At 42.2% G+C, this 27,681-nt stretch overlaps 1 protein-coding gene across 1 annotated transcript in view; it reads left to right on the forward strand.

Moving 5' to 3' along the window:
* DCHS2 (dachsous cadherin-related 2) overlaps window positions 1-27,681 on the forward strand; it is a 116,424-nt gene that overhangs the window by 62,613 nt on the left and 26,130 nt on the right. The window contains exons 4-10 of the mRNA XM_081208299.1: window positions 12,922-13,158; window positions 15,627-16,646; window positions 18,456-18,643; window positions 19,418-19,517; window positions 23,239-23,396; window positions 24,971-25,811; window positions 26,910-27,149. Of these exons, the coding sequence (XP_081064425.1) occupies window positions 12,922-13,158; window positions 15,627-16,646; window positions 18,456-18,643; window positions 19,418-19,517; window positions 23,239-23,396; window positions 24,971-25,811; window positions 26,910-27,149 (2,784 nt within the window). The remainder of the gene's footprint in view (window positions 1-12,921; window positions 13,159-15,626; window positions 16,647-18,455; window positions 18,644-19,417; window positions 19,518-23,238; window positions 23,397-24,970; window positions 25,812-26,909; window positions 27,150-27,681) is intronic.

A 27,681-nucleotide genomic window follows, 5' to 3' on the forward strand; every position in this document is an offset into this window, starting at 1 on the left:
TTTGGTGTTTAGAGTGGTAAAACATTCTGAATATGAGGTATTATTTGTGGCCCATCATGGTTTACCTCAGTCATAGTGGCTGGTATCATTGGCTCTGCTTAGCAAAGCAAACATTTGGTGTAGAAGACCTATTCTGTCACAGGTTTTGACAAATGCAGCAGTAAAATAACATTGGATTGTGTGTTTTCTTTTTTTAAATCCCAATTTGACTGTGAATGTGATTTTGTCTTACTCTTTATTACAGGAAGAATTAATCCATTTTAATTTCTAAACTGCACATGGCATTTTTATATGGTGTGTAATAAAGCAAAATCAATGCACACATGAAAGGGTTGACATGAGTAAAGACAGATTGTGAGATTGAAATCGTTTATTTTGGAACATTCTGAAACCACATCCTTTTGAAGAAAGCCTTCCTTAGTTTTTTGTCCAATCTGCATAAGTAATTGATAGCACATTGAGACCACTGAAAGTAAATGGGAGTAGGTTAATGCCTTTGGCTTTGACCTTTTGAGAACTAGTTGTTCAGTAACGGAAATCCTATTCGTGGTCTGAACTTAGCCACTAATGGATTCATGCCTCTGTTAAAAAGCACCACAGAATTTAACCTAAGTAAGATTGAGTGGAACTTTCAGGTATGGAGAATACTGGGAACAATTAGGGTTTAAAATGGCTCAGGGGGGATTTGCAGTAGAGGTTTCTGGAACTAATCCAAAGCACTTTTGTGTATGAGAGTTATTCATACTGGCTAGAACCTGAGCCAGTAACTGAGCACCTTGCAGGATGGGGACTTGTTCTGATGATCCAATAGCTCACCTAACTGACTGAGCAAATCACAGCTCAAAACCCTCCATAAAATGTGTACTGCTACCTTTCTTTCTGCTAGTTTAGGATTCCTCAAGAATGATTTTGCGTGCTCTCTCTCTCTCTTGGTCCTTTCTCTAAGCATGGAGCAAATTATGGGACACTTCATTTGTATCCCCGAACAACAACAACAACACCAACAACAACAACAACAACAACAACATCATAATTTTATTATTTGTACTCCATCCATCTGGCTGGGTTGACCCAGCCACTCTGTGCAACTTTCAACATATATAAAAACATAATAAAACAATACACAATAAAACAATACACATTAAAACAAGGTTTGCACCAACCTTATGGCTTTGGTATCTGTGTGTTTCCTCCATTTTGCAGTTTTCCTGAATTCAAGCACAGTTATACTAATATTAAGTATGTTAATATCAAATGTTAAGCAGTAAGTATAAATGTCTGTATTTTCCAGTATGGCATCTCCTTTTCAAAAACCAGACTTCCTGTATAAATAGATGCCTTTGATGACTCTCTGGAAACTGCAGTTGCTTCAGAATACAGGTAGCCAAGTGAGACTGGTGATTAGGAACACATCTCACCAGTGTTCAAAGAATTTCACTGGAGAGTGGTTTTCTTCCAAACACAATTCAGAGTTTTGGTGCCTGCTGTTAAAGCTTCATATGACTCAGGGCTCAGTTACCTGAAGAGCAGCTGCTTCCACAACAGCCTACCTGTGCATTAGGATCACTGGTATATTCTTCAGAAGCTGTCTTGAGGGCTCCTTCTGTCTAAATTAAGTGGGTTATGATTGGAGGAGAGCCTTCTTGGTGGTGGCACCCTGTTTGTGGAATTCCTTCCCAAGGGAGGCTCTCTTCCTTTTGCCATCAGGTAAAACTTTTTTTGATGCTTTCGGCCTTTAAAAATGTGATTATTTTAATTGCTGTTTAAGTTTTCAGTATTTTGTTTTCTATCATTTAATTGTTATGCAATCTGCCCTGGAATGACAGCATACATTATTTTAAATAAATAAGTGAATACATAAAGTAGCCAGTTCAAGGAATGTTTCACATAGAGGCCAATGACTCCTGAGATAGGTGGAAGGAAAAGCATTTGACCTTTTGTATAGAAATTGCTGGGATTGATCAATACAGTGGTACCTTGAGTTACAAACGCCTCAGGTTACAAACTCTTCAGGTTTCAAACTCCGCTAACCTGGAAGAGTTACCTCGAGTTGAGAACTTTGCCCCAGGATGAGAACGGAAATCATGTGCTGGCGGCGGTGCGGCAGCAAGAGGCCCCATTAGTGAAAGCACACCTCTAGTTAAGAACAGTTTCAGGTTAAGAACGGACCTCCAGAGCGAATTAAGTTCGTAACTAGAGGCACCACTGTATATCAATTACTGCAAATGTATGAGATGATTTAATATTTTGATGTACATATTCCATTCCTTTATGATTAAATTTGGACATCATGCCAAACCATGATATGAGCTTCCAATTATAGATGCTTAATGCCATTTGTCTACTTTCAATCTGTGTCTACACAGCACTCCAACCACTTGACTCAGTGGCCTACAGTGTTGGAACATTGTCTGTATATAGGAATAACAAAAGCGTTTTTGTTGAGTCAGACTATTGGTCCAGCTATCTAGCCCAGTATTGTCTAGTCAGGCAGCAGCTCCTCAGCGTCTCAGTTAGAGACATTTCCCTTGTTACCTGCGCCTTTTTGTAGGAATGCCAGGGATTGAACCCAGTACCTTTGGTGTACAGTGGTACCTCAGGTTACAGACGCTTCAGGTTACAGATGCTTCAGGTTACAGACTCCACTAACCCAGAAATAGTACCTTGGGTTAAGAACTTTGCTTTAGGATGAGAATAGAAATCGTGCTCCGGCGGCGCGGCGGCAGTGGGATGCCCCATTAGCTAAAGTGGTGGCTCAGGTTAAGAACAGTTTCAGGTTAAGAACGGACCTCCAGAATGAATTAAGTTCTTAACCTGAGGTACCATATACAAAGCATCTACATGATCAGTAAGCTGTGGATCCCCTTGGTCTGCCAGTTCAGACATCAGTCAAACTATAGTTAACATAAACCATAATTTACCAACTGAGAACTCCTATTTATGGTGATCAGAGCTAGCAGGGAAGCAGTTGAAGAAGGAGCAAAAAGGGTTTTCTCTTGTGTGCTTGTGTTTCTTTGTGGCTGATTAGCTGTTTTCCCTGTGCAAAGGTCAGAGGGGGCAGGGTTTCTGTTGAGGAAGGTGATTAGCTGTGGGAGGAGCTTATCAGAGCTAGCGGCGCGCGCAGTTTGATCCATCTTTTAAATTTAGGGGAGCTAGTCTCAAACGTTTGTTGGGGGAGACCTAGGTTTTTTTGTGGGGGGAGTTATTTGTCCTGTCTGCACACTTTTTATGATGGAGGACCGCTGTAGCCACCCCCAACGACACATTCTCAAGATGGAGGGGGAGGGAACAGCTGCTGTCGCCTGCGGTTCCTGCGCAATGTTTGCCATCTTGCCAAAGGTTGCAGGCAGCTTTACCTGCAGCAATTGCATGTTGATTGCCCTCTTAAAAGACAAAGTCCAGAAACTGGAGGAAAGGGTAGCTATGCTCCAAAGAATTAGAGAGCTGGAGCTCTTCTTGGAAGCAACAGACCACACCGTCTCCATCAAGGAGGAGACAGGGGACTCCCCAGAGAAGGAGGCTAGTTCACCAACACAGGAGCCGGATATATGGAGAAACGTGACTCAAAGAAGTAGGAGGCCCAGGGTTCGTTCTGATTGTTTAGAATTACACAATCGCTTTGAGGTCCTCTCCCCTAGCATGGAAGACGAAGAGCAGACTCCATTTGAGGATCTCTCCCTCATTTCTGTCGATCAGGTAAATGAAGACGAGCAGCAAAGTCAGTCCTCAGGGAATGTGCAGGCGACCTTGGAACGGACAGCTCATGGAAGAACCCCGACCAAACCTAAGAGGAGGCGAGTAGTGGTGATAGGGGATTCCCTACTGAGGGGAACAGAAGCAGTGATTTGTGGGCCTGACAAGATGTCTCGGGAAGTGTGCTGTCTCCCCGGGGCTAAGATCCAAGATGTAACTGAACGACTGCAAGGAATCATCAAACCCACTGACAAATACCCCTTCCTCTTGGTTCATGTGGGAACCAATGACACTGCAAGCAATAGCCTCCAGAAGATCAAAAGAGACTACGAGGCTCTCGGCAGGAAATTGAAGCAACTAAATGCACAAATTGTCATCTCATCTCTCCTCCCAGTTGAACGACGTGGCCCAGGGAGAGAGGGGAAAATAGTGGAAGTGAACAGCTGGCTTCGCAGATGGTGTAAACAGGAACGGTTTGGATTCTTAGATCACGGACTGCAGTTTCTTGAAGATGGACTTCTGGCAAGCGATGGGCTGCACCTCACAACAGTTGGGAGAAATGTTTTTGCCAAAAATCTCAGAAACCTCATCAGGAGGGCTTTAAACTGACTAATGTGGGGGAGGGAGACAGTGCTCCTGAAGGTAGGAGCCTATCAATTGATGAAGATGATCATCCAAATGTCATAGACCAAATGGAGCAAACAGCACGCAGACCTAGTGGTGGGAGGAAAAAATCCTTAAATAAGAGACACGGGGGAATGATTAATGGACTTCAATGTCTGTACACTAATGCGCAAAGCATGGGAAATAAACAAGATGAGCTTGAGCTCTTGGTACAGCAAACTAAATATGACATAATAGGCATCACTGAAACCTGGTGGGATAAGTCCCACGATTGGAATGTAATAATGGGGGGATACAATCTATTTCAGAGAAACAGACCAGACAAGAAAGGAGGAGGAGTGGCGTTATATGTCAGGGATGTGTATACCTGTGAAGAGATCCAAGATTTAGAACATCAAAGCCAAAGTGAGAGCATTTGGGTCAAAATTAAGGGAGAGAAGAATAACAGGGACCTCATTGTGGGAGTTTACTATAGATCCCCAAGCCAAACGGAGGACATAGATGATGCCTTCCTGGAACAGATGGCCAAGCATGCAAAAGGAAGGGAGATAGTAGTAATGGGGGACTTCAATTACCCGGATATTTGTTGGATGTCAAACTCAGCCAAGAGCATAAGGTCAAACAGATTCCTCACTGGCCTTGCAGACAACTTCATTGTCCAGAAAGTGGGAGAAGCAACAAGAGGAACAGCCATTTTAGATCTGGTCCTAACCAATGTTGATGACCTGGTTAGTGGGGTAGAAGTGGAAGGATCATTAGGCGCGAGTGATCATGCTCTTCTGAAGTTTACAATACAGTGGAAAGGAGCAGCCAAGCATACTAGGACTCAATTTCTTGACTTTAAGAAAGCCGACTTCATAAAACTTAGGGAAGTGCTGGGTGAGATCCCATGGACAGTAATACTAAAAGGAAAGGGAGTTCATGATGGCTGGGAGTTTGTTAAGAGGGAGATACTAAAAGCACAACGTCAGGCAATACCAATGAGAGGGAAACATGGAAGGTGCCTAAAGAACCCAGGGTGGCTATCTAAAGAACTTTTAACTGAGTTAAGATTAAAAAAGGATGTGTACAAAAAATGGAAAAGGGGGGAAACCACCAAAGAGGAATTCAAACAAATAGCCAGCACGTGTAGACACAAAGTCAGAAAAGCTAAAGCACAGAATGAACTCAGGCTTGCTAGAGAGGTTAAAAGCAACAAAAAAGGCTTCTATGGGTATGTTCGTAGCAAAAGGAAGAGCAAAGAAACAGTGGGGTCACTCAGAGGAGAAGATGGTGAAATGCAAACAGGGGACACAGAAAGGGCTGAACTCCTCAATGCCTTCTTTGCCTCAGTCTTCTCCGATAAGGAAAACAATGCCCGACCTGAAGAATTTGGAGCAAATGATTCAGCAAAGGAAACACAGCCCAGAATAACTAAGGAGATAGTACAAGAATACATGGCCAGTTTAGATGTATTCAAGTCTCCAGGGCCAGATGAACTGCATCCAAGAGTATTAAAAGAACTGGCAGATGTGATCTCAGAACCACTGGCAGTCATCTTTGAGAATTCCTGGAGAACAGGCGAAGTCCCGGCAGACTGGAGGAGGGCAAATGTTGTCCCTATTTTCAAAAAGGGGAAAAGAGAGAACCCAAATAATTACCGCCCAGTCAGTCTGACATCAATACCAGGGAAGATTCTGGAGCAGATCATTAAGCAAACAGTCTGTGCGCACCTAGAAAGGAATGCTGTGATCACCAATAGTCAGCATGGATTTCTGAAAAATAAGTCATGTCAGACTAACCTGATCTCGTTTTTTGACAGAATTACAAGCCTGGTAGATGAAGGGAACGCAGTGGATGTAGCCTACCTTGATTTCAGCAAGGCATTTGACAAGGTGCCCCATGATATTCTTGTAAAGAAACTGGTAAAATGTGGTCTTGACTATGCTACCACTCAGTGGATTTGTAACTGGCTGACTGACCGAACCCAAAGAGTGCTCATCAATGGTTCCTCTTCATCCTGGAGAAGAGTGACTAGTGGGGTGCCACAGGGTTCTGTCTTGGGCCCGGTCTTATTCAACATCTTTATCAACGACTTGGATGATGGACTCAAGGGCATCCTGATCAAATTTGCAGATGACACCAAACTGGGAGGGGTGGCTAACACCCCAGAGGACAGGGTCACACTTCAAAACGACCTTGACAGATTAGAGAACTGAGCAAAAACAAACAAGATGAATTTTAACAGGGAGAAATGTAAAGTATTGCACTTGGGCAAAAAAAATGAGAGGCACAAATACAAGATGGGTGACACCTGGCTTGAGAGCAGTACATGTGAAAAGGATCTAGGAGTCTTGGTTGACCACAAACTTGACATGAGCCAACAGTGTGACGCAGCAGCTAAAAAAGCCAATGCAATTCTGGGCTGCATCAATAGGAGTATAGCATCTAGATCAAGGGAAGTAATAGTGCCACTGTATTCTGCTCTGGTCAGACCTCACCTGGAGTACTGTGTCCAGTTCTGGGCACCACAGTTCAAGAAGGACACTGACAAACTGGAACGTGTCCAGAGGAGGGCAACCAAAATGGTCAAAGGCCTGGAAACGATGCCTTATGAGGAACGGCTAAGGGAGCTGGGCATGTTTAGCCTGGAGAAGAGGAGGTTAAGGGGTGATATGATAGCCATGTTCAAATATATAAAAGGATGTCACATAGAGGAGGGAGAAAGGTTGTTTTCTGCTGCTCCAGAGAAGCGGACACGGAGCAATGGATCCAAACTACAAGAAAGAAGATTCCACCTAAACATGAGGAAGAACTTCCTGACAGTAAGAGCTGTTCGCCAGTGGAATTTGCTGCCAAGGAGTGTGGTGGAGTCTCCTACTTTGGAGGTCTTTAAGCAGAGGCTTGACAACCATATGTCAGGAGTGCTCTGATGGTGTTTCCTGCTTGGCAGGGGGTTGGACTCGATGGCCCTTGTGGTCTCTTCCAACTCTAGGATTCTATGATTCTATGATTCTATGATTATGCTAATATGTAGATGAGCTTCCTTAACCATGAGTTTGGCTTGTTGTCTGAACGGAACTATCTTACTGGGTTGTGTCTGCCATAAGAAAGAGAGGTAAAGCAGGATTTTCGTAACATTCAAGAACACAAAAAGCTTCTGTTCTGTATTCTTTGTCCAGCCTTTTTCTATGTGTTGCTGTGGTTACCATCAGGAAAAGAGGCCTTAGTCAATCCAGAGCATAAGTTCGTAAAGGTAACAGGCAGCAAAAATCCAGTAAACCAAGATAAGCTGCCCTTCCGGTGATGTATAAAATATACAATCAGTAATTAAAGCATTAATAAATTGCAACGCTAAAAAACAGTACAGTAAAGCATCATAATAACAGAACTGGATTAAAGGCTTTGTGCACTGCTGACTCATGTTTCTCAAGAGACTGAAGTTTTTGTACTTAATTCTTAGTTCATAGATCAGACAAATAGGCAGGTTGGAGAAAAATTCATTCTGAATAGATCACTGGAAATGAGCATTGACCTGCCTGAGTGTTAAGTTGCTTCAGCTGCCAGATTTGAAGGTGAGTTTGGGTGACGAACTGTGCATACCTTTTTAGCCATCTGCCTGCTGTCTGAGTTGGCTGTCAAATCGTATTAGTTGGAAGCCATCTGGGTATGGTTAATCTATATTTTTCCTCTTAATAGCTTATTTTTTCAAACACACACACACAACTCCCCCCCCCCCAACAACACTCTCAGTGCAGGTTTGCTCTTCTGCAGGTGATTACTAATTGAAAGAGCCTAGAAATCTGGAAAATTATACCTTTAAATGGTTAGAAGTAAACCAGTCCATTTGAATGATCTACTTCATTCTACCTGCTGCTGTTGACTACTAACAAATGCATACTTCACACATGCTTTAGTTACCTGTAGTTAAAGAGCTGTGTATCAGAAATGTTAAATAAATTGCCAGAACAAGCAAGTCAACCAATTAGAAGCTGCAGGCAGATGGCCACTGTTTTGCACCATGCAGCTGATTGAAAGCAAACCCTGAATGCCCAGAATGCAATGCTACATGATGCAGGGTGGTGCGCAGAGCAGGCACAGATGAATTTGAGATTTGCAGTAAGTTTGGTTTCCAGCCAGCCACAGGGCTGCTGGCCAGAGGGTGCTGTAAATTAGTTTCTTCTGGAACAGCAAGAATGGTAAAAATGAATCAAAGTTCTACACAAGGGGTGGGGATCTGGTGGGTGGGCTGGATCACTAATCTGCCTTCCTTGTGAGCCAGCTGAGAGTCTCACCCACCAGTCAAGCACCTGAAGAATCTTCCCCAGTTATGGCTTGGGTGTACCTCATAGTTTATTCTTGGTTTCTGTACCGGGAAGGAACTGATGAGTTGCCTGCTCAGAACTAAGGTGATCTGTGCCCTTCATTGTATTAATTGCTGGTGGCAAAGTAGAAGCCATCTGTCAGCTTGCCTCATGCTGGGAAATGTGGGCTGTGGTTTCTGCATTTACTCAAAGGTCAGGTTACCAGTACTTAACTTAGTATAGCCATCAGCATGTTACTTACCTGGAGGTAAGCGGATTTGTATCCAGGTAAATGCAAGCCTATGCCTAACAAAGGCTACAGGTAATTCCGTTGATTCGCTCTAATCCACCCTACAGTTTAAACCAGAAAGAAACACACTGGGGGCTGTGCATGTACCATAGGGTAAAATCTCATTTTCTGTGCAGCAGGTGCTGCAAAAATAATAATATATGCACTGAGAGTAATCCTATTATTAGTATAGGGTTTCTCTGATTACTTGCAGCTGAATATGAAATATAAGTTTCCCATTCTGAGTGAAAGATCTATGCAGATCTTGTTTAACAGATCTAATTCCTTCAATATTATATGCTCAAGAAAACCCCTCACCTTCAAACATCCTCATGAACAAGACAGATGTGCTCAGTAGCACCAATGTGCAAATGGAGCTATTCATATGCCACAGCTTTCTCCTTACGTTCAGAATGGAAGTTCTACTACTATTGAAGTGAATGTGGAAGTCTCAGTAGAGTAGGGTGTGCCACGCTTTGGTTCATGGGCCACCAGTGGTCTGTGAGCTTCATTGAGGTGGTTCACTGTCTGTGGATTTGTAGTTGAAGATGGGAGACAGCACATCCATTGCATTCAATAGACTGATTTTAGTTGCTCATTTTATCTATTTTATTTTATTGGTGTTTGAATTCCATGGAGTACAATGAAATGCAATATATAAGAAATAAAAGAAGCAATACAAATACAATAAAAAAATCATACAGCATCTGACACAGCACGTTACTATTGTTGCTGCAACAGGCAGAAAAATAGTTAAGTGCTCCACCAAGATGCTCAGCAATTTTCAAGTGGTTGGGAGAAGGGAACCTTAGGAACCAGGGCAGCAGAAGATCTCTGAGATTCCCTTATAAAATGAGTGGCAGAAGCAGCAAATGCTGTAGGTGTTGAGGCCACATCTTGGCAGGAGCAAGAGAGCCATTGGGCACACCTGCACCTTAGCTGACATGCCTCTTCCATGGTTTAGTAGACTAGATGCAGAATGACACGAATACACTGGCAGTATGTATACTGTAGCGTCCACTACAGTTTTGGATGGTGCACTAGGTGAAAGAATCAATTGAAGCCAAGCTGGGTAGTATTATCTACTGGTTGGGGGTACCATATTGGGGGTGGGATGTTATCCTCAAAATGCAGAGTCCCTCTTCAGCTTACCTTCCCTTTGTTGTACATGCCACCCAGGGGGTTTTCTGCTACTCTCCAAGGCATGGAAAAGCAAAGGTAGCCGTGTTTTTCACTCCATCTCTGCTGAATTACTGCAGTGTTTTTTCACGCTGGGTAAACAATATTTGCTGTTTTCTGTGTTTGCTATAAAACACACACACACACACACATACATACACACACACTTAAAGTGATCAAGAGGCAGTTTTTTTTTGTAGTGGTCTGGCATTGTAAAATGGAAATTTTGTGAACTGCACCTTTTGGTTGTCTGTAAGTATTTATCTGCTTCATCTGTTTTCCATTTTCCTCCTTAACGCTTTATCCCAAATTAGTCATTCAGCTGATTAAACAATTCTACATTGTTAAGTCAGATCTTGTTATTCACCATTCTTCCTACTCCTGTCTGAAATGCTGGAACTGCTGTGAGTCAGTATAGAAAATACTGATAGTCTGACTGCATGAGGCATATGAAGTGGTTTTGATCTCCAGCGAGTACATATAGGGTGGCTTCTTCTTCTTCTTCTTCTTCTTCTTCTTCTTCTTCTTCTTCTTCTTCTTCTTCTGCTCCCCCCCCTCCTCTTCTTCATTACACCTGATCCTTCATGGAATTTCCATGCCTTCTATTGCCCTACATTCTCTGTTGAAAAGCTGTGCTTTGCTGTTGGAGAGAAGCACTTGTGAACATCTTGCCTCCTTGAGTTGCACTAAACTTTAATAAATGAAGTCATTGGTCCTGTGCCTCAGTCTATAACAGATGAGAATTAAAGGTAATAGGTTGGTTCCAGAAGTGCCCTTTCAGATGTTGAAGGCATCTCCCACTCATGGATGGGCTGCTTGCGCAAGTAGAGCCTAGCTGAAATATGTTCTTCCACTTGCACATTCCCTTGCACAGACAGAAGTGTGAGAACTTGCCTATTCTAGCACAGGGTGAACTCTTAGGCAAGTGTTAGCAGAACAGCCCTGAAGGAGCGTCTCCACCTCCATCGTTCTACCCGGACACTGAGGTCTAGCACCGAGGGCCTTCTGGTGGTTCCCTCACTACGAGAAGCCAAGTTACAGGGAACCAGGCAGAGGGCCTTCTCGGTAGTGGCGCCCTCCCTGTGGAACACCCTCCCACCAGATGTCAAAGAGAACAACAACTACCAGACTTTTAGAAGACATCTGAAGGCAGCCCTGTTTAGGGAAGCTTTTAATGTTTGATGTATCATTGTATTTTAATATTCTTTTGGAAGCCGCCCAGAGTGGCTGGGGAAACCCAGCCAGATGGGCGGGGTATAAATAATAAATTATTATTATTATTATTATTATTATTATTATAACACGGTATCTTCTGCAATAATGCTCAAAACAGGAGAAATAGCGTATTAGTTTGAACCGCATTAAGTGAAAAACACGCGCAAGAGCATTTGGCTAGAAAACACACCACCTAGAATCAAGCATATGTATATGATTATGTTTTAAACAAAATGAGACAGATATTGGATATCCTGAAGAAAAAGTAAAGTGCTTTTTATATGCTTGTGGTCTTAAGTACATAGGAAGAGCCCGCTGGATTGGGCCAATGGCCATCTAGTCCAACATCCTGTTCCCATAGTGGCCAATCAGATGCCTGTGGGAAACCCGCAAACAGGATTCAAGCACAAAAACACTCTGCCTTCCTGTGGTTTCCACCAACTTGGCATTCACTCCCCGCCCCCCGAAGTTTATTCCTTTTGGTGTCTGTGTGAGTGGTATGATACTGAAGTGCAGTCGATAGTCCTGGTTATGAAAATGGGTGAAATCTAGGTTTTTAGTAACAACTTTATCCCTTAATGGATTGTAACGAAACAAACACACAAACTTGGATTCTCTAAAATTAATTTGTGGTTTATTCCATCTGAGGGGAATGCATGGGATGAGGGTCATTCATGTGACCCTGTGGACGGATAGAGTAAAAGGTCAAAAAAGGACCCCTGGGTGGTTAAGTCCAGTCAAAGGCGACTATGGGCTTGCGGCGCTCATCTTGCTTTCAGGTCAAGGGAGCTGGCGTTTGTCCACAGACAGCTTTCCGGGTCATGTGGCCAGCATGACTGAACCACTTCTGGTGCAGCAGAACACCATGACAGAATAAAAAAAGTAATAAAAAGCAGTACCTGTATCTACTTGCACTGGCATGCTTTCCAACCGCTGGGTTGGCAGGAGGTGGGACTGGGCGACGGGAGCTCACCCTGTTGCGGGGATTCGAACCACCAACCTTCTGATTGGCAAGCCCAAGAGGCTCAGTGGTTTAGACTACAGCGCCACCCTTGTCCCATGGATAGGGTATTTGGAAATGGAGGAACTGGATTTAAATCACTTCTCACATACCCAAAATGGAAATAATGGTTTGCCCTTCCAAAGAAGCTATAGACTGCATTGTAGATTCTTTTATGGTTAGGAGGCTTGGAAGAATCAGGACAATTGTTAAAGACATGAGCAGAGCTAGATTCGATTGCCTTCTTCTAGTCCAGGGTGGAGAACCAATTTCAGTGGGTTGGGCAAGAGGCAAAAGTGTGCAGAGCAGCGAATGTAAAATTTACTCTTGCACCATAGGCTTGTTTCTACACTCAAACACCTCATTCTATCCTCATGCTTGAACTCAGGAACCATCGTGCCAAATTTGGTCATGCTATCCCAAGAGGTATCCAAATCCATAGCAAACAGAAACCGTGTTCCAAAATATATAAATGATATAGGTGAACTTTCGTTTTTTCTACTCTTGCAGTGGTGCTCTTAACACATTTTTATTTTTAAGTACACATCAATTCCATGGCTAACACTTCTGAACTTCAGAAATGACAGGGAGAGATAATTTTCTTGTCCCATTTGTTCACCTTTTCTTCTCCTTTACAGGAATCATCTACCTGATAGCATCTCTCAGTAACGTGGAACATACCAGTGTGCTGTTGGCTGTTTCTGCCCGGGATGGAGGTGGCCTTGGTTCCACTGTTAATGCAGTTGTGACTGTGAAGATCCTGCAGACAGCTGTGGCTCCTGCCGTTTTCGAGAGATCACGTTACACTTTTTCCATCCCTGAAGATGCACCTGAAGGAAGTGCGGTCGGAACGGTGAAAGCAAGGGAGCCCTTGAGTAAGTGGTCTTGGAAGACATTCAGACAGATTCCAGTGCCCCCTGATTTGTTACAGGCTACAAACATATGCAGCCAATATTGTGTTAAATGTTATTTTTATTCTTTCAGTGGAGAAAAGCACACAACTAAATGTGAAACTAGGTTTTGAATTACAGTCATACCTCTTGTTACGTTTGGTTCAGGTTACATTCTTTCAGGATACGTCCTGCGGTGACCTGGAAGTAACGGAATGGGTTACTTCCGGGTTTCGCCGCTCGCGCATGCGCAGACGCTCAAAATGATGTCACGCCATAAGCAGAAGTGGCGAATCGCGACCCGCAGACGCGGGTTGCGTTCTGCTCATTTTGCAAATGGGGCTCCAGAATGGATCCCGTTCACAACCAGAGGTACCACTGTAGTGTAATAGTAAGAAATTAGTGCATTTTCCCACATTTGAGTGTTTCCATGTGGTTTCTTGGGAGACGATATTAAAAGAGATATAAACAAACATGCATGCATGCATACATACAGTATGTTTAAAAAATAAGTACTTCCATTATAACAGTTAAACTTTACAAGGTACACTGGGCTCATGTATTGTTTCCTCACCTGCACGCATGGAGAGTCATGCAGCCATATCAAGGTAGGATATTGCTAGGTCGAAATGGGGAGGCTTGCAGGCCCCCTTCCTCCATGCTTCCTAATTTGCTGTCATGCTGTATGTGGGCATGGTTTAGGAGGGGAGGGAAGGAGGCTCTATTGGAATCCTCAGTGTGTGAGCTCTGTAACTAGCATGCAAATTGATTGTGCCCTATGTGTGTATTCCTAAATGGACTAGGAGAAATTGTGGTAGTGAAAGATGAGTACTGTTTATACGTAGGCAAAGTTGCTTGAAACAATTAGTGTTCAAATACTAGCAGGGCTTGCTGATCAGAAGGTTGGCGGTTCGAATCCCTGCGACAGGGTGAGCTCCCGTTGCTCAGTCCCTGCTCCTGCCAACCTAGCAGTTTGAAAGCACGTCAAAGTGCAAGTAGATAAATAGGTACTACTCCGGCGGGAAGCTAAATGGCGTTTCCGTGCACTGCTCTGGTTCGCCAGAAGTGGCTTAGTCATGCTGGCCACATTACCCGGAAGCTGTACACTGCCTCCCTTGGCCAATAAAGTGAGATGAGAGCCGCAACCCCAGAATTGTTCGCAACTAGACCTAACGGTCAGGGGTCCCTTTATCTTTTATGGCATATATGAAAATTGGGGGAAATGAGTCTGAATGTTTAAAGGAATTTCTGTCACACAGCAAACCATGATGAAGCAAGGCTGTTTTCAAACAAAACACCAAACTATGGTTAAAAAATTACACGGTTCATAAGCCAAAAAGCAAACTGTGGGTTTGTGCTATGGTTTAACACCAGAAAACAAACCATGGTTAGTCTGCTGGGCTGGGTTAACACTTTCAAACAAACCTGGATCAGACTCCCCAATCTGGAACCTTCCAGATGCTTTGGACTTTACTACTATCATCCCAGGCCAGCATGACTAGTGATCAGGGTTGATGGGAGTTGTGGTCTAAAACACCAGGTTGGCAAAGACTGAGCTGCTAAACGGCGGCTTAGTGTTATGTTCAAACAAGCCTGTTAAACCTGAATTGAATAGGTGAACTGAAATGGCAGCTTTCAGCAATAAATTTGTGGGTATTTAAGGTGCCATGGGACTCTTGTTCTTTTTTAAGCAGCTTGAACACTATATGTATTGAGAAGCACAGTGAGAGACTAAAGATGCGTCTGTGGCTTCACATATTCTGCCATTCTCCTCTATATAAGCAAACACTTTAATTACTTAATACATTGCAACCCTTACAGGATGTGGCCTGGCAGTGGCCTAGGAAGGTTTGATACTGACTCTCCATGGTTTCCTGGGAAAAGTCAATTTCCCTAGGCTTTGAGAGCCTCTCCTTCCCCCACTCCATGCGTGCTCTCTATATGTTACAGCTTCCTGGTTTGTTCAGTGGGTTGAGGTTTTGACCCTTAGTTCTCACAACAGTTATACTAGAGTCTTAAAATTAGGCTATACTGGAATGTTTATGTGTCTGCTTAGAGTGGAATTCCTCTGTTCAACCTGACCTAGTTGGAAAGAGTTCCTGTATAATTTTAAATGTGAGAAATGATATTTATTTCTTCATAAAATTTAATCACACCTATGGGGTGAAAATACAGATCTCGTAAATGGGCTAACTGCGTGCCTTTAAGTTAGTCTGCACAGCATCCATTTTTTCCTACTACACCCTAGAGATTACAGCAAAAAAGAAAGAAATAAAACGCAAAAAACTTAGGAAACAAACATCCAGAGAGGCGTTTAAACTGTTCAACTCAACGCTGCTGTGCCATACATTTCTCAAATGCTCTAGAGCATATTCAGCTAAGTGGATCTTCTAACAAATTGGATGCCTCTTCTTTGACACGGGGGTGTGTTTTGTTTTTAATCTTCTTTACAGATTTATTGGAAACGGTTTCCTACAGAATTTCCTCCGGTGATCCCTACGGAAGGTTTTCCATTGACCCGCAGTATGGAATCATCCGCACTAAGAAGCAGCTCGACCATGAAGCCCATTATCACACCCTTCTCACAGTGCAGTCCCAGTTGGGAAGCTCCCCTGTCTACAGCAGCGCCCAGGTCAACATAACCGTGATTGACGTCAATGACAACCCTCCAGTGTTTGTGTCGGAATCTGACCAGATTAATATATCGCGAAGCACGGTGCCTGGCGCAGCTCTTTACATCGCTCATGCAGAAGACAAAGACAGTGGGCTAAATGGCGCAGTCCGGTACGCCATTGTAAGCAATCGATCAAGTATTTTTACCATTGATCCCGTTCTCGGGGTACTGTACCTTGCCAGAACTCTGGATAGTGATAGACAGCATGAACACACGGTGGTGCACATTACAGCAGAAGATCATGGAAGTCCTCCCTTGAGTTCTCTGTTGATCCTACGAGTGGTGATCGACGAGCATAAGGGACGCCCCATGCTGACTTTTGAAAATTTGGTGTATCAGGTGGAAGTTAGTGAAGCAGCAGCCATAGGTGTCAAAATTCTGCAAATTCAAGCCCGGAAGTTAGATCCCCAGCGTACCCCTGGGAATGTTGTGTACTCCTTGGAGCATAACACGGATTCTGCTTCATTTAGAATTGATCCAGAAGCAGGCGTGATCTACCTACGGAATCCTTTAGATTACGAACTTACACAAGTGCATAGTTTTAGAGCCTTTGTCTCTAGCACAGCAGATAAGTCAGGGCAGAATGCAAGTACATCAGTGATAGTTAACGTAATGGATGAAAATGACAATTCTCCCGTGTTTTTGCGTGATGCCTATTTTTTTGACGTGGAGGAAAGTTCGTTAGCCCAAGGTGTGGTTGGCACAATAGCCGCAGTTGACAAGGACTCTGGAAGAAATGCGCAGCTCTCCTATTTCCTCTTATCAGACGGAAAATATTTTAAAATCAATTCCAATACAGGTAATATGTTTTAATAATCTTCCCTGTTCTCCTTGCGGCATGTTAAGCTTTCTGCTAAACTAGAGTGCTTGTCGTGTGTGTGTTGTGTGTATGAATATAATTTGCATGTCCAAATTCAGGGTGAAAACAGTGGGATGTAACAGGCAGACAAAAGAGAGAACAACTGCATTCTCTCCACTGGTGGATCTAGCTTCTGCATACACTCAAAACTCATGATAGGCTTTGCAAAGTGAATTGTCAGTATATTAAAAAGTCAGATATGTAAATAATATTACCTGCAGGTCACATAATTGTCTTTCTTTCTTTCTTTCTTTCTTTCTTTCTTTCTTTCTTTCTTTCTTTCTTTCTTTCTTTCTTTTACCTTCAAGCTATTATTGAGCAGTGATCAGCAGCTCAAAGGAACGAACATGGTACTGCTGATGCCATCACAAGTATCTGTGAAAACTGCTAGCAAAGATGGTTACATATCACTGTCTGGTACAACACTCAAACCCCTGCAAAAGTGCAAAGTTGGATGGCAAGCAGTTCCACCATTCCACACATACATTACATATTGTCTGAGCAGATGACTTCCAGGACAGATGCTGGTCAGACTTACCAGTCTGATATCTCCATTCTTTTTTCATGCCCACCTCTGAATCTTAAAACATTTTCTTAAAACATTTGGAATCTTCCATTTGTATCTTCCCAGGCCTGCCCTGGGACCTGCCTACATCTTTCTCTTCCTAATACTATCCCATCCTTACCATACCTGACATCTCTTCTCCTTTAACTGATCCACTGGCCTTCAGTTTGTTGTGTTGCTATCAGCTGACTTTCCATTGTTCTTCCTGGTGAAGGATCTACCCTGATCTCAATTTATACCTACTGCTTGCTCCCTTCCACTGTACTATATCCGTAGCTGGAACTCTTGAGGCTTTGGACACGATTCAAGGACATTGGTGTGAAAATGTCTAATAATTTTGTATCGCAACTCGTATGTGAAATGTAGGATTAGCATTTGAGGAGGTGAAGGTCGCTGGATGATTCGAATGCCAAAACCCAGGATAAACAAAGACAGGTATTTTAACAAGATAAAATGAAACGTTGAAAATCAATCAGAAGGGATTGTGTAATAAAAAGTCAGGCACAAGTGGCAAAGCTAGCTGGCGGGAGAGGCCTTGTACTACACAGATGTGGAATCTGAGACTACTCTCCACTGCTTGCCATCTGGAAAACGAGGAAAGCAGAATGGCTAATATAGCTGGGTTTAGAGAGATAGTGTGGAGATCAAAGAAATATAGCACAGTTCCATAGGAATGGATTTCTTACGAAGCACCCAAAATCCTGCGATAAAGAAGGCCAGCTGGTCGTGGTAAGGGGCTGCAAGGCTGCAGAATATCCTCAGCCCCTACAGCAAAGTGAAGAAAATGCTTGCTGGTCCCCCCAGAGGGTCTGTGATGAGAAGTCCCTGGTATATGATGTCTCGTCCAGCTGGCTAACAACTAAAATAATTTTCGCTCTTTTCTGCTGGCTGGAAGAAGGAAATATTTTGGCTTCTTTAGAGCAGCCATCTGGCTTTAAAGTTAGCTGTTTCTGTGTGAAGTGGAGTCACTTGGAGTCCAGCGAAGTTATAATGACCCCAGGGTACACAAATATATGCTGAGTGACAGGATCTCTCTTGGCTTTCTGTAGTATGCAGTGTGCATATCAAGTGACTGACGTGGTTAAGGCAGAGTGTGCTATAAAGCGTGCGCAGCTTGTTAAAACCTGTTATATGCAGCCCATAATGCTCTTTTTTTATCACTGTTTCCCCCAACCCCCCACCAGGTGAAATTATAAACTGGGTTGCATTAGACTATGAACAGCAGGCTCACCACTACCTGATTGCTCTGGTGACTGACAACGGGGTCCCGCAACATAATGCCACAATAACAGTCTATATCTCTGTTACCGATCTCAATGACAACCACCCATGCTTCCCGCAGCTTCTGTCTGGAGCAGACCTACATGTCAAGGTTTGAACAGATTGAAATCCCTTTCTTTCTTATCCATGTGTAACTTAAAGAAGCACCTTTGTGTCGTGTATGAATGCTATTAATGTGTGACAGAATTTGAAAGAGTTGTTTTTAAATGAAATGCATGTTCCAACCAGTGTAGGTGTTAAATTTGCGTTTTACAGACCATTGTAAGCAAAAAGGCCTTTTAAACCTCATAGTGTCTTACTGCAGCACACAATAATTTTTTGAAAATTTGTTTTGAGCACCATCTTGTGGTTAGAATATGGGGAAACGGCTGAAAAGCCCAGTTGGCACATAATCAGGGTAAGCATGATTCTAATATATCAAACTACTGAGATAAAATCTGTTTAAACTTAATTTTCAGTTTACTGTAGCCTACATTTGCTGCACATGCTACTAGCCCATAGACATGTTGGTTATATGCAGCTGCTTATCCCACACAATGGGAATGCTTGATCAGGGTCTGTGGGACCCAGACTACTTAATTTACTTTTCACATTTTTATCAATTAGTTCTTCACATTGCCTAACGCAATGCAACTTCTGCATGACTTGGAATTTTGAACTGCCCAAATGTTCTTTTTGAACTGCCCATTCCCCCACCCTCTAAAAGCCCATTTTTTGGGTCTGGATGCCCATTAAAAAGCCTTTCCTTTTGCACTCTGCCAGTCCTTCTTAGCGCTTTAGTTTTGAACCTTTCTTTAATGTATATTAATTTAGTTGGTCTTTCTTCTGTGGAAAGTCTAATTTTAATCAATCTGCTTGCTATTAGGTTTTGGAAGGGCAACCAGCAGGAACTCTGGTTGCCACCATGTTTGCCAAGGACCTTGATTCTGGGAACAGTGGGATCGTGTTCTATTCATTGTCCTCAGGTAAAAAAAATCCTTACTTCTCAAGTACAGATAAGAAAGTGCACGATATCCAGATACATTGGGCAAAGTTGTAACCGTACAACATAAACTGAGGGCAAAGATCTGTTCTTGGCTGCTCTTGGAAACTTCTCTTTTCTGAATCAAACACTGATTCAAGTTTATTAAGTGGAATTCCCACGTCTCTCCATCACATGTGGCATGCTGCCTGTTTATTATGAGGTATATTCAGTTTTAAATGTGAGAGTTGTAAAAATGTCCGATTTTCAAACTTATTATTATTGACATTTCTCTCTTCATGCATTCATGATCTTTGTAATATCGGGAGTAGCTCTCTTTACCTTTTTATCCTTCCATGCTTGTTTTTGTTGCATTTAGCATTCTTAATCGAAAGCTCTGACTTAGCACACCCAGGATTAAGTTGGTAATACTAAGTAAAATATGTTCAGTATAGTTTAGGATTTCATCTGTTATAGGCAGATGCTTTCACTGTCCCAGTGGGAAAATGACCTTTCCTTTCCCATGACTAACTGGAAATCTTCTTCCTATAGGAATTGACCATGACAGTCTGGGACAGGGATCAAAAGATAATGGGAGCAAACAATGGGGGCTTGAGTAGATCCTATTTCATCCTTTGTTGGGTCGAATGTTGGCTGGAGAGAATTCTGCTGCAAAACTGTTTTTGCAGTCATGTCCTGCTCATTGGCTTCCCACAGTCTTCTGGTTGGTCACTTTGAGAACAGGACACTGGACTCTGAAAGCAGTATGCTGGTCTAATCCTGAAGTGTTCTTATCTTTCCTTTTACTAGGTCCTAGTTTTGGCTTATTTATAAGTAATAAATAAAAATTGCAGGTCTAAAATGACCCTCTCTAGTGCTAACGTTCTGTGATCATGCACTGCACATTTATTCTGGAGTCATTGAACAGAAAACAGTGACAGAGTCTCCAGCTTTTTACAGTCCTTATTAAAAAGAGCAAAAGGAGGAAGCTTTAAAAAAAAAAGTCCCATGGAAACCTAACAGACCAATATTTTATTGCTGTCTTATGAGTTAGGCTATAGCCTATTAAAATTCATGCCTAGATACCAGTGTTCGAAACTCTCATTGTTCTAGGTGCATTTTGCAGCAGGGAATTTCATTAGTGTGAGCAGTTTCTGAGCTCTGAGTGCACTAGTATGCCTAAGATTTTGGATTAAAACTGCAGAGTGGAAGGAAAAGAGGAGCCTTTTCTGCCTCTCCACTTCCAGCTACTCTCTGAAGACTGGAGAAGAGACACTCTGAAGAATATTAGGGGGATGGGCAGCGAAAGGACCAGACCATGTGAAAAATGAACATAACATTTTAGCTGCAGTTCATTCATTTTCAGCTTTGTATTCTTGCTATAAAAGTTTGCCTAGACATTCTGTTGTTGTGCCCATAACTTAGGTTTGAGGTGCCATTTAGCTCCTAGCTTTCATATCTCAGTTTCTAATGCTGCTTGATACATTAATAGTAGTCTTTGAAACATGACTATTCACTTTTGCAACATAAAACAAATGGCCGAACTTCATTTTTGAAACAACCATTTTTACACTATTCACATTCAAATATCATTGTTATTTATCCTTAAATGTTGGCTTTTTTTCTTAGCAAAGTTGTGATTATTAGCCCATTTGAATCGAGAATAACTCGTGTCACTAAATTTAAAACTGGTAGAGAATAATGCAATCTTAATACAGATGAATTTTACATTTCTCAACTGCTATGCTTCAACATAGCTCCAATTTGCATCCCAGAGTCAGCTTATACTTGTCATAATTATTTGTTGGTGAATGAACTCAAACTAAAGCACCATGAAGACCAAATTACCTCTTTTCCTTAACAGAGAAAGAACAGTTACTACTTCCTAAAGTCCTCCCAGGAAGACTTGAAGCCTAACATACTTTCACATCCTGCATGTGATATCTTGGGGGAAAGCAAGAAATCCAGACTTCACTAACCCCACAATGACTAGCTCATTCATTCCTAATTGTGAGAAACTGGATATGTGAAACCTGTTTTCTGGGCCTCTCCATGGAAGTAAACCATGGAAGTTGGAGACTGCCTTCCTGAACCACTAGGGTTAGGGTATGCTATAAAATAGAGACTACAGCTGGTGCAGAGCATTATTGTTTGGCTCCTGAGGGAATGGGCTGTCAGATTTTGGTGCTGCTCCTTCCTGTTTTTATTCTTGGGTGCAGGCATCAAGGAATCCCTCTGGCCCTTAGGTTAAAAAAGGGAGAAATATCCATTGTTCTTCATGATAAACTTAACTCACTGACAATTACCATTCACTTTTCCTTCTGATTTGGACTCTGGGTTAGGCGAGTAAAATGGTGTTGACTTAGGCATGTGTTGCAGAGTCCTTGGGCAGTAGGATGTTATTATTATCATTATTTATTAAATTTGTATACCAGCCTTCATCCATAGATCTCAGCGTGGTTCACAGCATTAAAATTTCAAGATAAAAAACACAAAATACATAATTAAAACAAAAACAAATACCTCCCCTCCCACTCCCACAACACATTTAAAAGAGTATCAGGTGTTAATCAGCCAAAAGGTTGGCTGAAGAGGAATGTTTTTGCCTAGAACTTAATAATGAAGGCCTCCCTCAGGCATCCTGTCTGCTCTTCAGGCCATGTCCCTTAATATTTGGTAAGGCCAACAAAGCTGTTACCTCAGCCTCTGTGTTTCCAGATGGCCTAAAATCCATATGGGTGCTACACAAGTATTTTGGAGTGGCTCTTACAGTGCCTTTGCAGGGACAAATGTAAGCACACCTTGTTGCAGCTGCTCTGGATTATTTCTGTGTGTGTTCTACAGCTGTGATCCTTTCATCTTGTCCATTGAACTGTGCATGTACTTGCTATTAGGACAAGAGACAGAAGTACTGTACATCCATAAGGTGCTTGGGGGGGAGTTCAGTTCACTCTAGCTTTTGCAGCCAGGGACTTTCAGAACATGCTGCACTGGTTTACTGGCTCCCATCTCTTGTTTAGTGGAGGTTTTCTGACAAGAATTGTTCCTTCGCAGACTAAAGAAAAGTTGTAGGTGTCAGTTGATGCCGATAGCCTAAACTCAGCATTTAGCAGGAGATTATTTATGAAAATATTTAATAGTGCAGAATCAATATTTGGGAATTGTTGTAAAATGTAGTCAAGTGCAGAATGGTTGCATTAAATTATATTTTATCCCCATTGTCAGGTTTTTTTGTTCTGCTCTGGTTACCACTTGAAATAATTCCAAAGCCACAGAAACTATTTTTATGTAGTTTCTGTGCCAATTTTTCACCAAAATTGTTTCTCATCTTGTTTTATGGTCCGTAAGTATACACATGGGCATTTATATTGATAGTTATGCAGTGTAACCAATCTGTTCTATCTTCAGTATACACCCAATGTCTATTGAAGTCATCTGTTGCAGTCACTCAAGATTGTATTAGACAAAGTAGTTCTGTGATAGAAGTTCTCCCGCTACTTTTCTCCCTTTCCCCAGATCTGCTCTGGCTCAGGGAACCCCCATAACATGTCTAGGGGATGCATATGGAGGGGAATATGAGGGGCAGTTCCACTGTGCAGCCAGAAATCGAACTAATGGGACTACTTTGTTGATACCACCTCAGGACTTAAGTTTGTTCTGTGATGTGCTGTTTCTATAGCACTTCTTAATGTGCAAGTATATTAATAGTGATGTATCTTTTTCAGGAGAAAGTTTAGGCCATTTCCAGATTGACAGCAGCAGTGGTGAGTTAAGGACCACTGAAGCTCTTTTGTACAATTGGCGTTCAAGCTACCAAATGGCAATCACTGCAGCTGATCAGGGCGTCCCTCCTCTTCAAGGACAAGTAGTCATCACTGTGGAGGTATTGATTTGAAACAGACATTGTTTTCTTGAAGTATCTGGAGCACAAACCAGTTAGAACATGCCTGGAGCACCCTCTCCCCCACAATCCATATATTTCTCTTCTGAGCCAATACCCTGGAAAGGGAAAATGTTTCACTCAATTTTAAATATAGGAACTGCAAATGTTGTGCCAAACATTTCTGCCTCATTAAGGGGAAGCCATCAGCGAAAGTGAGAAAGGCAATACACTTTTAAAAAAAGAGAAATTAGTGGTAAACTTGCAAACACACACACACACACACACACACACACACACACGTGTGTGTGTGTGTGTGTGTGTGTGTGTGTGCGTGCGTGCGTGCTTGGTTGCAAACTAAGTTAGTTGCACTTAGGTCCCATTGAAAGCAATGTGAAATAAATTTCATTGTAAACAATTACAGCTTGTGATCAGTGGGACCTAATTATGAATAATTTAGACGGGATCCAACTCTGTCTTTATCAGATTGTTCCTTTGCCTGACACTGTTGGCCTGATCAGAGACTTTTTAAAGAGAACTTACTGTCCTCTGAACCAAACCCTGGGAACCTCCTGAGATTGCTTTTCTGAATACACTCACTTATCATCACTGTTGTTGGTTTGTGTCATTATGACCAAACAAAAGTGACAAATTGGAATTGTGCAAATGCAGGCAGTGTTGAGCATGATTTAACCTGGTGCATTTCAAAACACAGTTGCTATTCTGTCAGGGGATATACTTACTGATTAGCTTCAGTAAAGGAGACTTGCTGGCCCCTGTGTAGAAAGACCATACCTTACGAAGTTTGAATAAATACCTTTAAGTTTTTTAGTAGGAGCACTGTAACACACACACACACACACACACACACACACACACACACACACACACACTGTGTTGAGATAACATTTGTGGTTTGCACAGTGAGTATTGTGCAAGTTATGCACAAGATTGCATAGTATTAAGGAGATTTGCACCTTTTGTAGTTTGCCACTTTTAATTTGTTTTTTAAATGGTGCAGCCTCCTTTTCCCAATATTCCTTCCTCAATTATGGGCCTTCATCAAGACCTCTGTTGCCAGATAAATATAAGATTCATAGCACATTGCCAAAAAGAAGGTAACTTTAGTTAGTTTTAAAGAATCCTCTATAGTAGTTTTTCCTGATTATGCGACTGTTGGGTTATGATTCTTGGAAGTGCTTGAGACTGTTAGAAAGATTTGCACCAAAGCAATTCCTGCTGTGATTTGATAACCTTTCTGCAAAATCAATTGATAGATTAAACCATTTATCGTGTTTTGTGTGGGCTGTATTCTTACAAGCACAGGAACTCTTTTGGCTATTAGGGAATGATAAATTTGTGGCTGAGGAATGGGCGTCGACAAGAAGCCTCTTCTAAGTGTAAACACTTGTGCTGCTTGTTGAATTCCTGAGGTATATTAGCATTAGCTGAAGTACATGCACTCAGGCTGTGAATAATGAATGTCCTAGAAAAAGTAAAGTATATTTTCAATAAATAAGAGCAGTATTAGTGCTGTTTGCTTGTTTCACTTTTCAAACTTTGTTCTTTTGTTTCAGGTGATCCCACTTCCCCAAGGGAGATCTGTTCCCTCCCCAAACATCAGACATTTTGTTCTACCAGAAAATTTTAGGCCTGCGCAAATGCTGGGCTCTCTAAAATTGCCTCATCAGCACCCATATTCCAACAGAAAACAGCATTTTAGCATATTTGAAGAAGATTCTGATGCTCCATTTGAAATCAACAGTGCTACTGGGGATCTGTTTCTTTCCAAGGAACTTGATTATGAAAGAGTATCTCACTACTTCCTTAGAGTTGTTGTGAATGAATACCCGAATAGTTCTCCACAGAATAATACTTTTTTCCTCAGTATTGATGTCAAAGATGAAAACGACCACTCACCATCTTTCCAGGATGACTTCGTTGTAATTAGGATAGAGGAGAATGTGCCTGTTGGCACCTTGGTGTACACGTTTAATGCAAAAGATGGAGATGGAAGTTTTTTAAACAGCAACCTTCAGTATTCTGTACACGGGAATGACTTCACTGAAAATCCATTTCTCATTCACCCCTCTTATGGTAGCTTAATCACAGCAGTTCCTCTTGACCGAGAGATGACTCCATTTGTTGTCCTGACTGTATCGGCAACAGATCAGGCTGCAAACATGACTGATCGCAGGCAGAGTTCATTGACAGCAAAAGTCATCATTTTAGATGTCAACGATAACCACCCTAGCTTCGTTTCATCTCCCCTTTCCTACATTAGAGAAGACGCAGAGGTAGGCTCATTAGTGCATCACATACTTGCACGAGATCTAGACCAAGGAAGGAATGGACAAGTCACCTACCATCTTCTCTCGAATAACGAAGACCATCCATTTGTAATAGATAAAACTGCAGGTAAGGCTAAAAAGGGCTAGGTTAGCCCCATAGAAGTCGCACTGGGGATTCTTTCCATCTCCTTTTTAAAAATTGAACTCTTGAAAGCAACTTTTTGATTGAACATAGAGCAAAAGTGTTGTGGAAACTTGTAAACATTCACCAGCTTCCACAGAATTTAACATACTGTATTTTTTGCTCCATGACTCACTTTTTCTCTCCTAAAAAGTAAGGGGAAATGTGTGTGGGTCTTATGGAGTGAATGCAGGCTGCACAGCTATCCCAGAAGCCAGAACAGCAAGAGGGATTGCTGCTTTCACTGCGCCGTGATCCCTCTTGCTGTTCTGGCTTCTGAGATTCAGAATATTTTTTTTCTTGTTTTCCTCCTCCAAAAACTAGTTGCGTCTTGTAGTCTTATAGAGCGAAAAATATGGTATATTAAAGGACTGTAGAAATGCATGGTCCAATTGAGTGTCAGTCTCAGCCCCAGTGACAAAGTGTCAAGGAAAGAAGCAAACAGGCAAGTTAAGCACCTCTGTAAGGGAAAAGGCACATACTTGTAATTTATTTAGCAGCACTTGGCCCACAATGCAGAATCGGAAGCAATGGTTTGAAGCACATTTGCAAACTATGCTTTGAGCTCTGATTTGTGCAAACAAAAACCAGGTTACAAATGGAGAAGGTCAGCAGGGATATGGGAGCTATCTAGTGTATCGCACAGGGTGTGTGAAAATAAGGCATAGGTGTTTGTTCCCTTGAGGCCAGCTTTTCCAGCTGACCTGGAGAAGTTGAGGCAGAAAGTCTTATGTAATATCTCTTCTGCTGCAGTGGAGAATGAGTGGCTCAAGGAAGGGGGGTGTCATTTTGATGAAAATGGAAAAGATCCCTTAAAGGGGACTTTTTCCTTGTGGATATAGCAGGCAAAGGCAAATCTTCTTTATGGTAATGTTTTCTCTGTGCTTTAGCAACTCACACCTTGGTTTGGCATCTGAACTATAGTTTGCACAAACCATCGATTTGACACGAGAGCTGAACTGAGCCATAGCAAAGCTTTACTGAAACACCAACTGCATTGGGAGAAATTTTATATCCTTACGACAATTTTCCCTCTTACAACAGGACTGCTAACTACTGCCTTTGCTTTGGATCATGAACACCAAGAATATTACAACCTGACCATTGTGGCCCTTGATAATGGTACCCCAGCTCTGTCTGCAACTCAGAGTCTGACAATAATTGTTGTCGATGTGAATGACGAAGTTCCAGTGTTTACCAGATCTCTATATGAATCTTTCATCTGTGAAAATGAAGATCCAGGAGCAGTTGTCATTAAAATTGAAGCCATAGATAAAGATTCAGGTACTTTGCTTTCTACAAAAAAATAAAATAAAAATGACAAATTCACATTATTTTGACATCAACCTTTGAATCTGAAACAATGCCAACAATCCTGTGCTTTGATATGTGCGCTCACAAGCTCCTAAGTTGAAGATTGATTCCCCCCATTTATTGTCTGCCGTGATCAGCAGTGGTTCTCAAGGATCTCAGGTTTTTCTTATCACCTGCTGTCTGATTCTTTTTTAACTAGTGATGCAAATAATCAAAGATTGAGCCTTCTACATGCAAAATATGCTTTCCATTTTGCTATAGCCCATCCTTTAGGGACTGTAGTTGTTAAACTACAGGCCAGGCATTTGTGGAAAGGAGTAAATGAAGAAGAGTGGGATGATCTGGAGGACGGTTTTGTCTTTTATCCACCAGTAGCCAAGCTTTATTGGGACACAGGTGGCGCTTTGGGTTAAACCACAGAGCCTAGGACTTGCCGATCAGAAGGTCAGCGGTACAAATCCCCACGACGGGGTGAGCTCCCGTTGCTCGGTCCCTGCTCCTG

This window comes from Podarcis bocagei (assembly GCF_964188305.1).
Source record: "Podarcis bocagei genome assembly, chromosome: 9".
Lineage (NCBI taxonomy): Eukaryota > Metazoa > Chordata > Lepidosauria > Squamata > Lacertidae > Podarcis > Podarcis bocagei.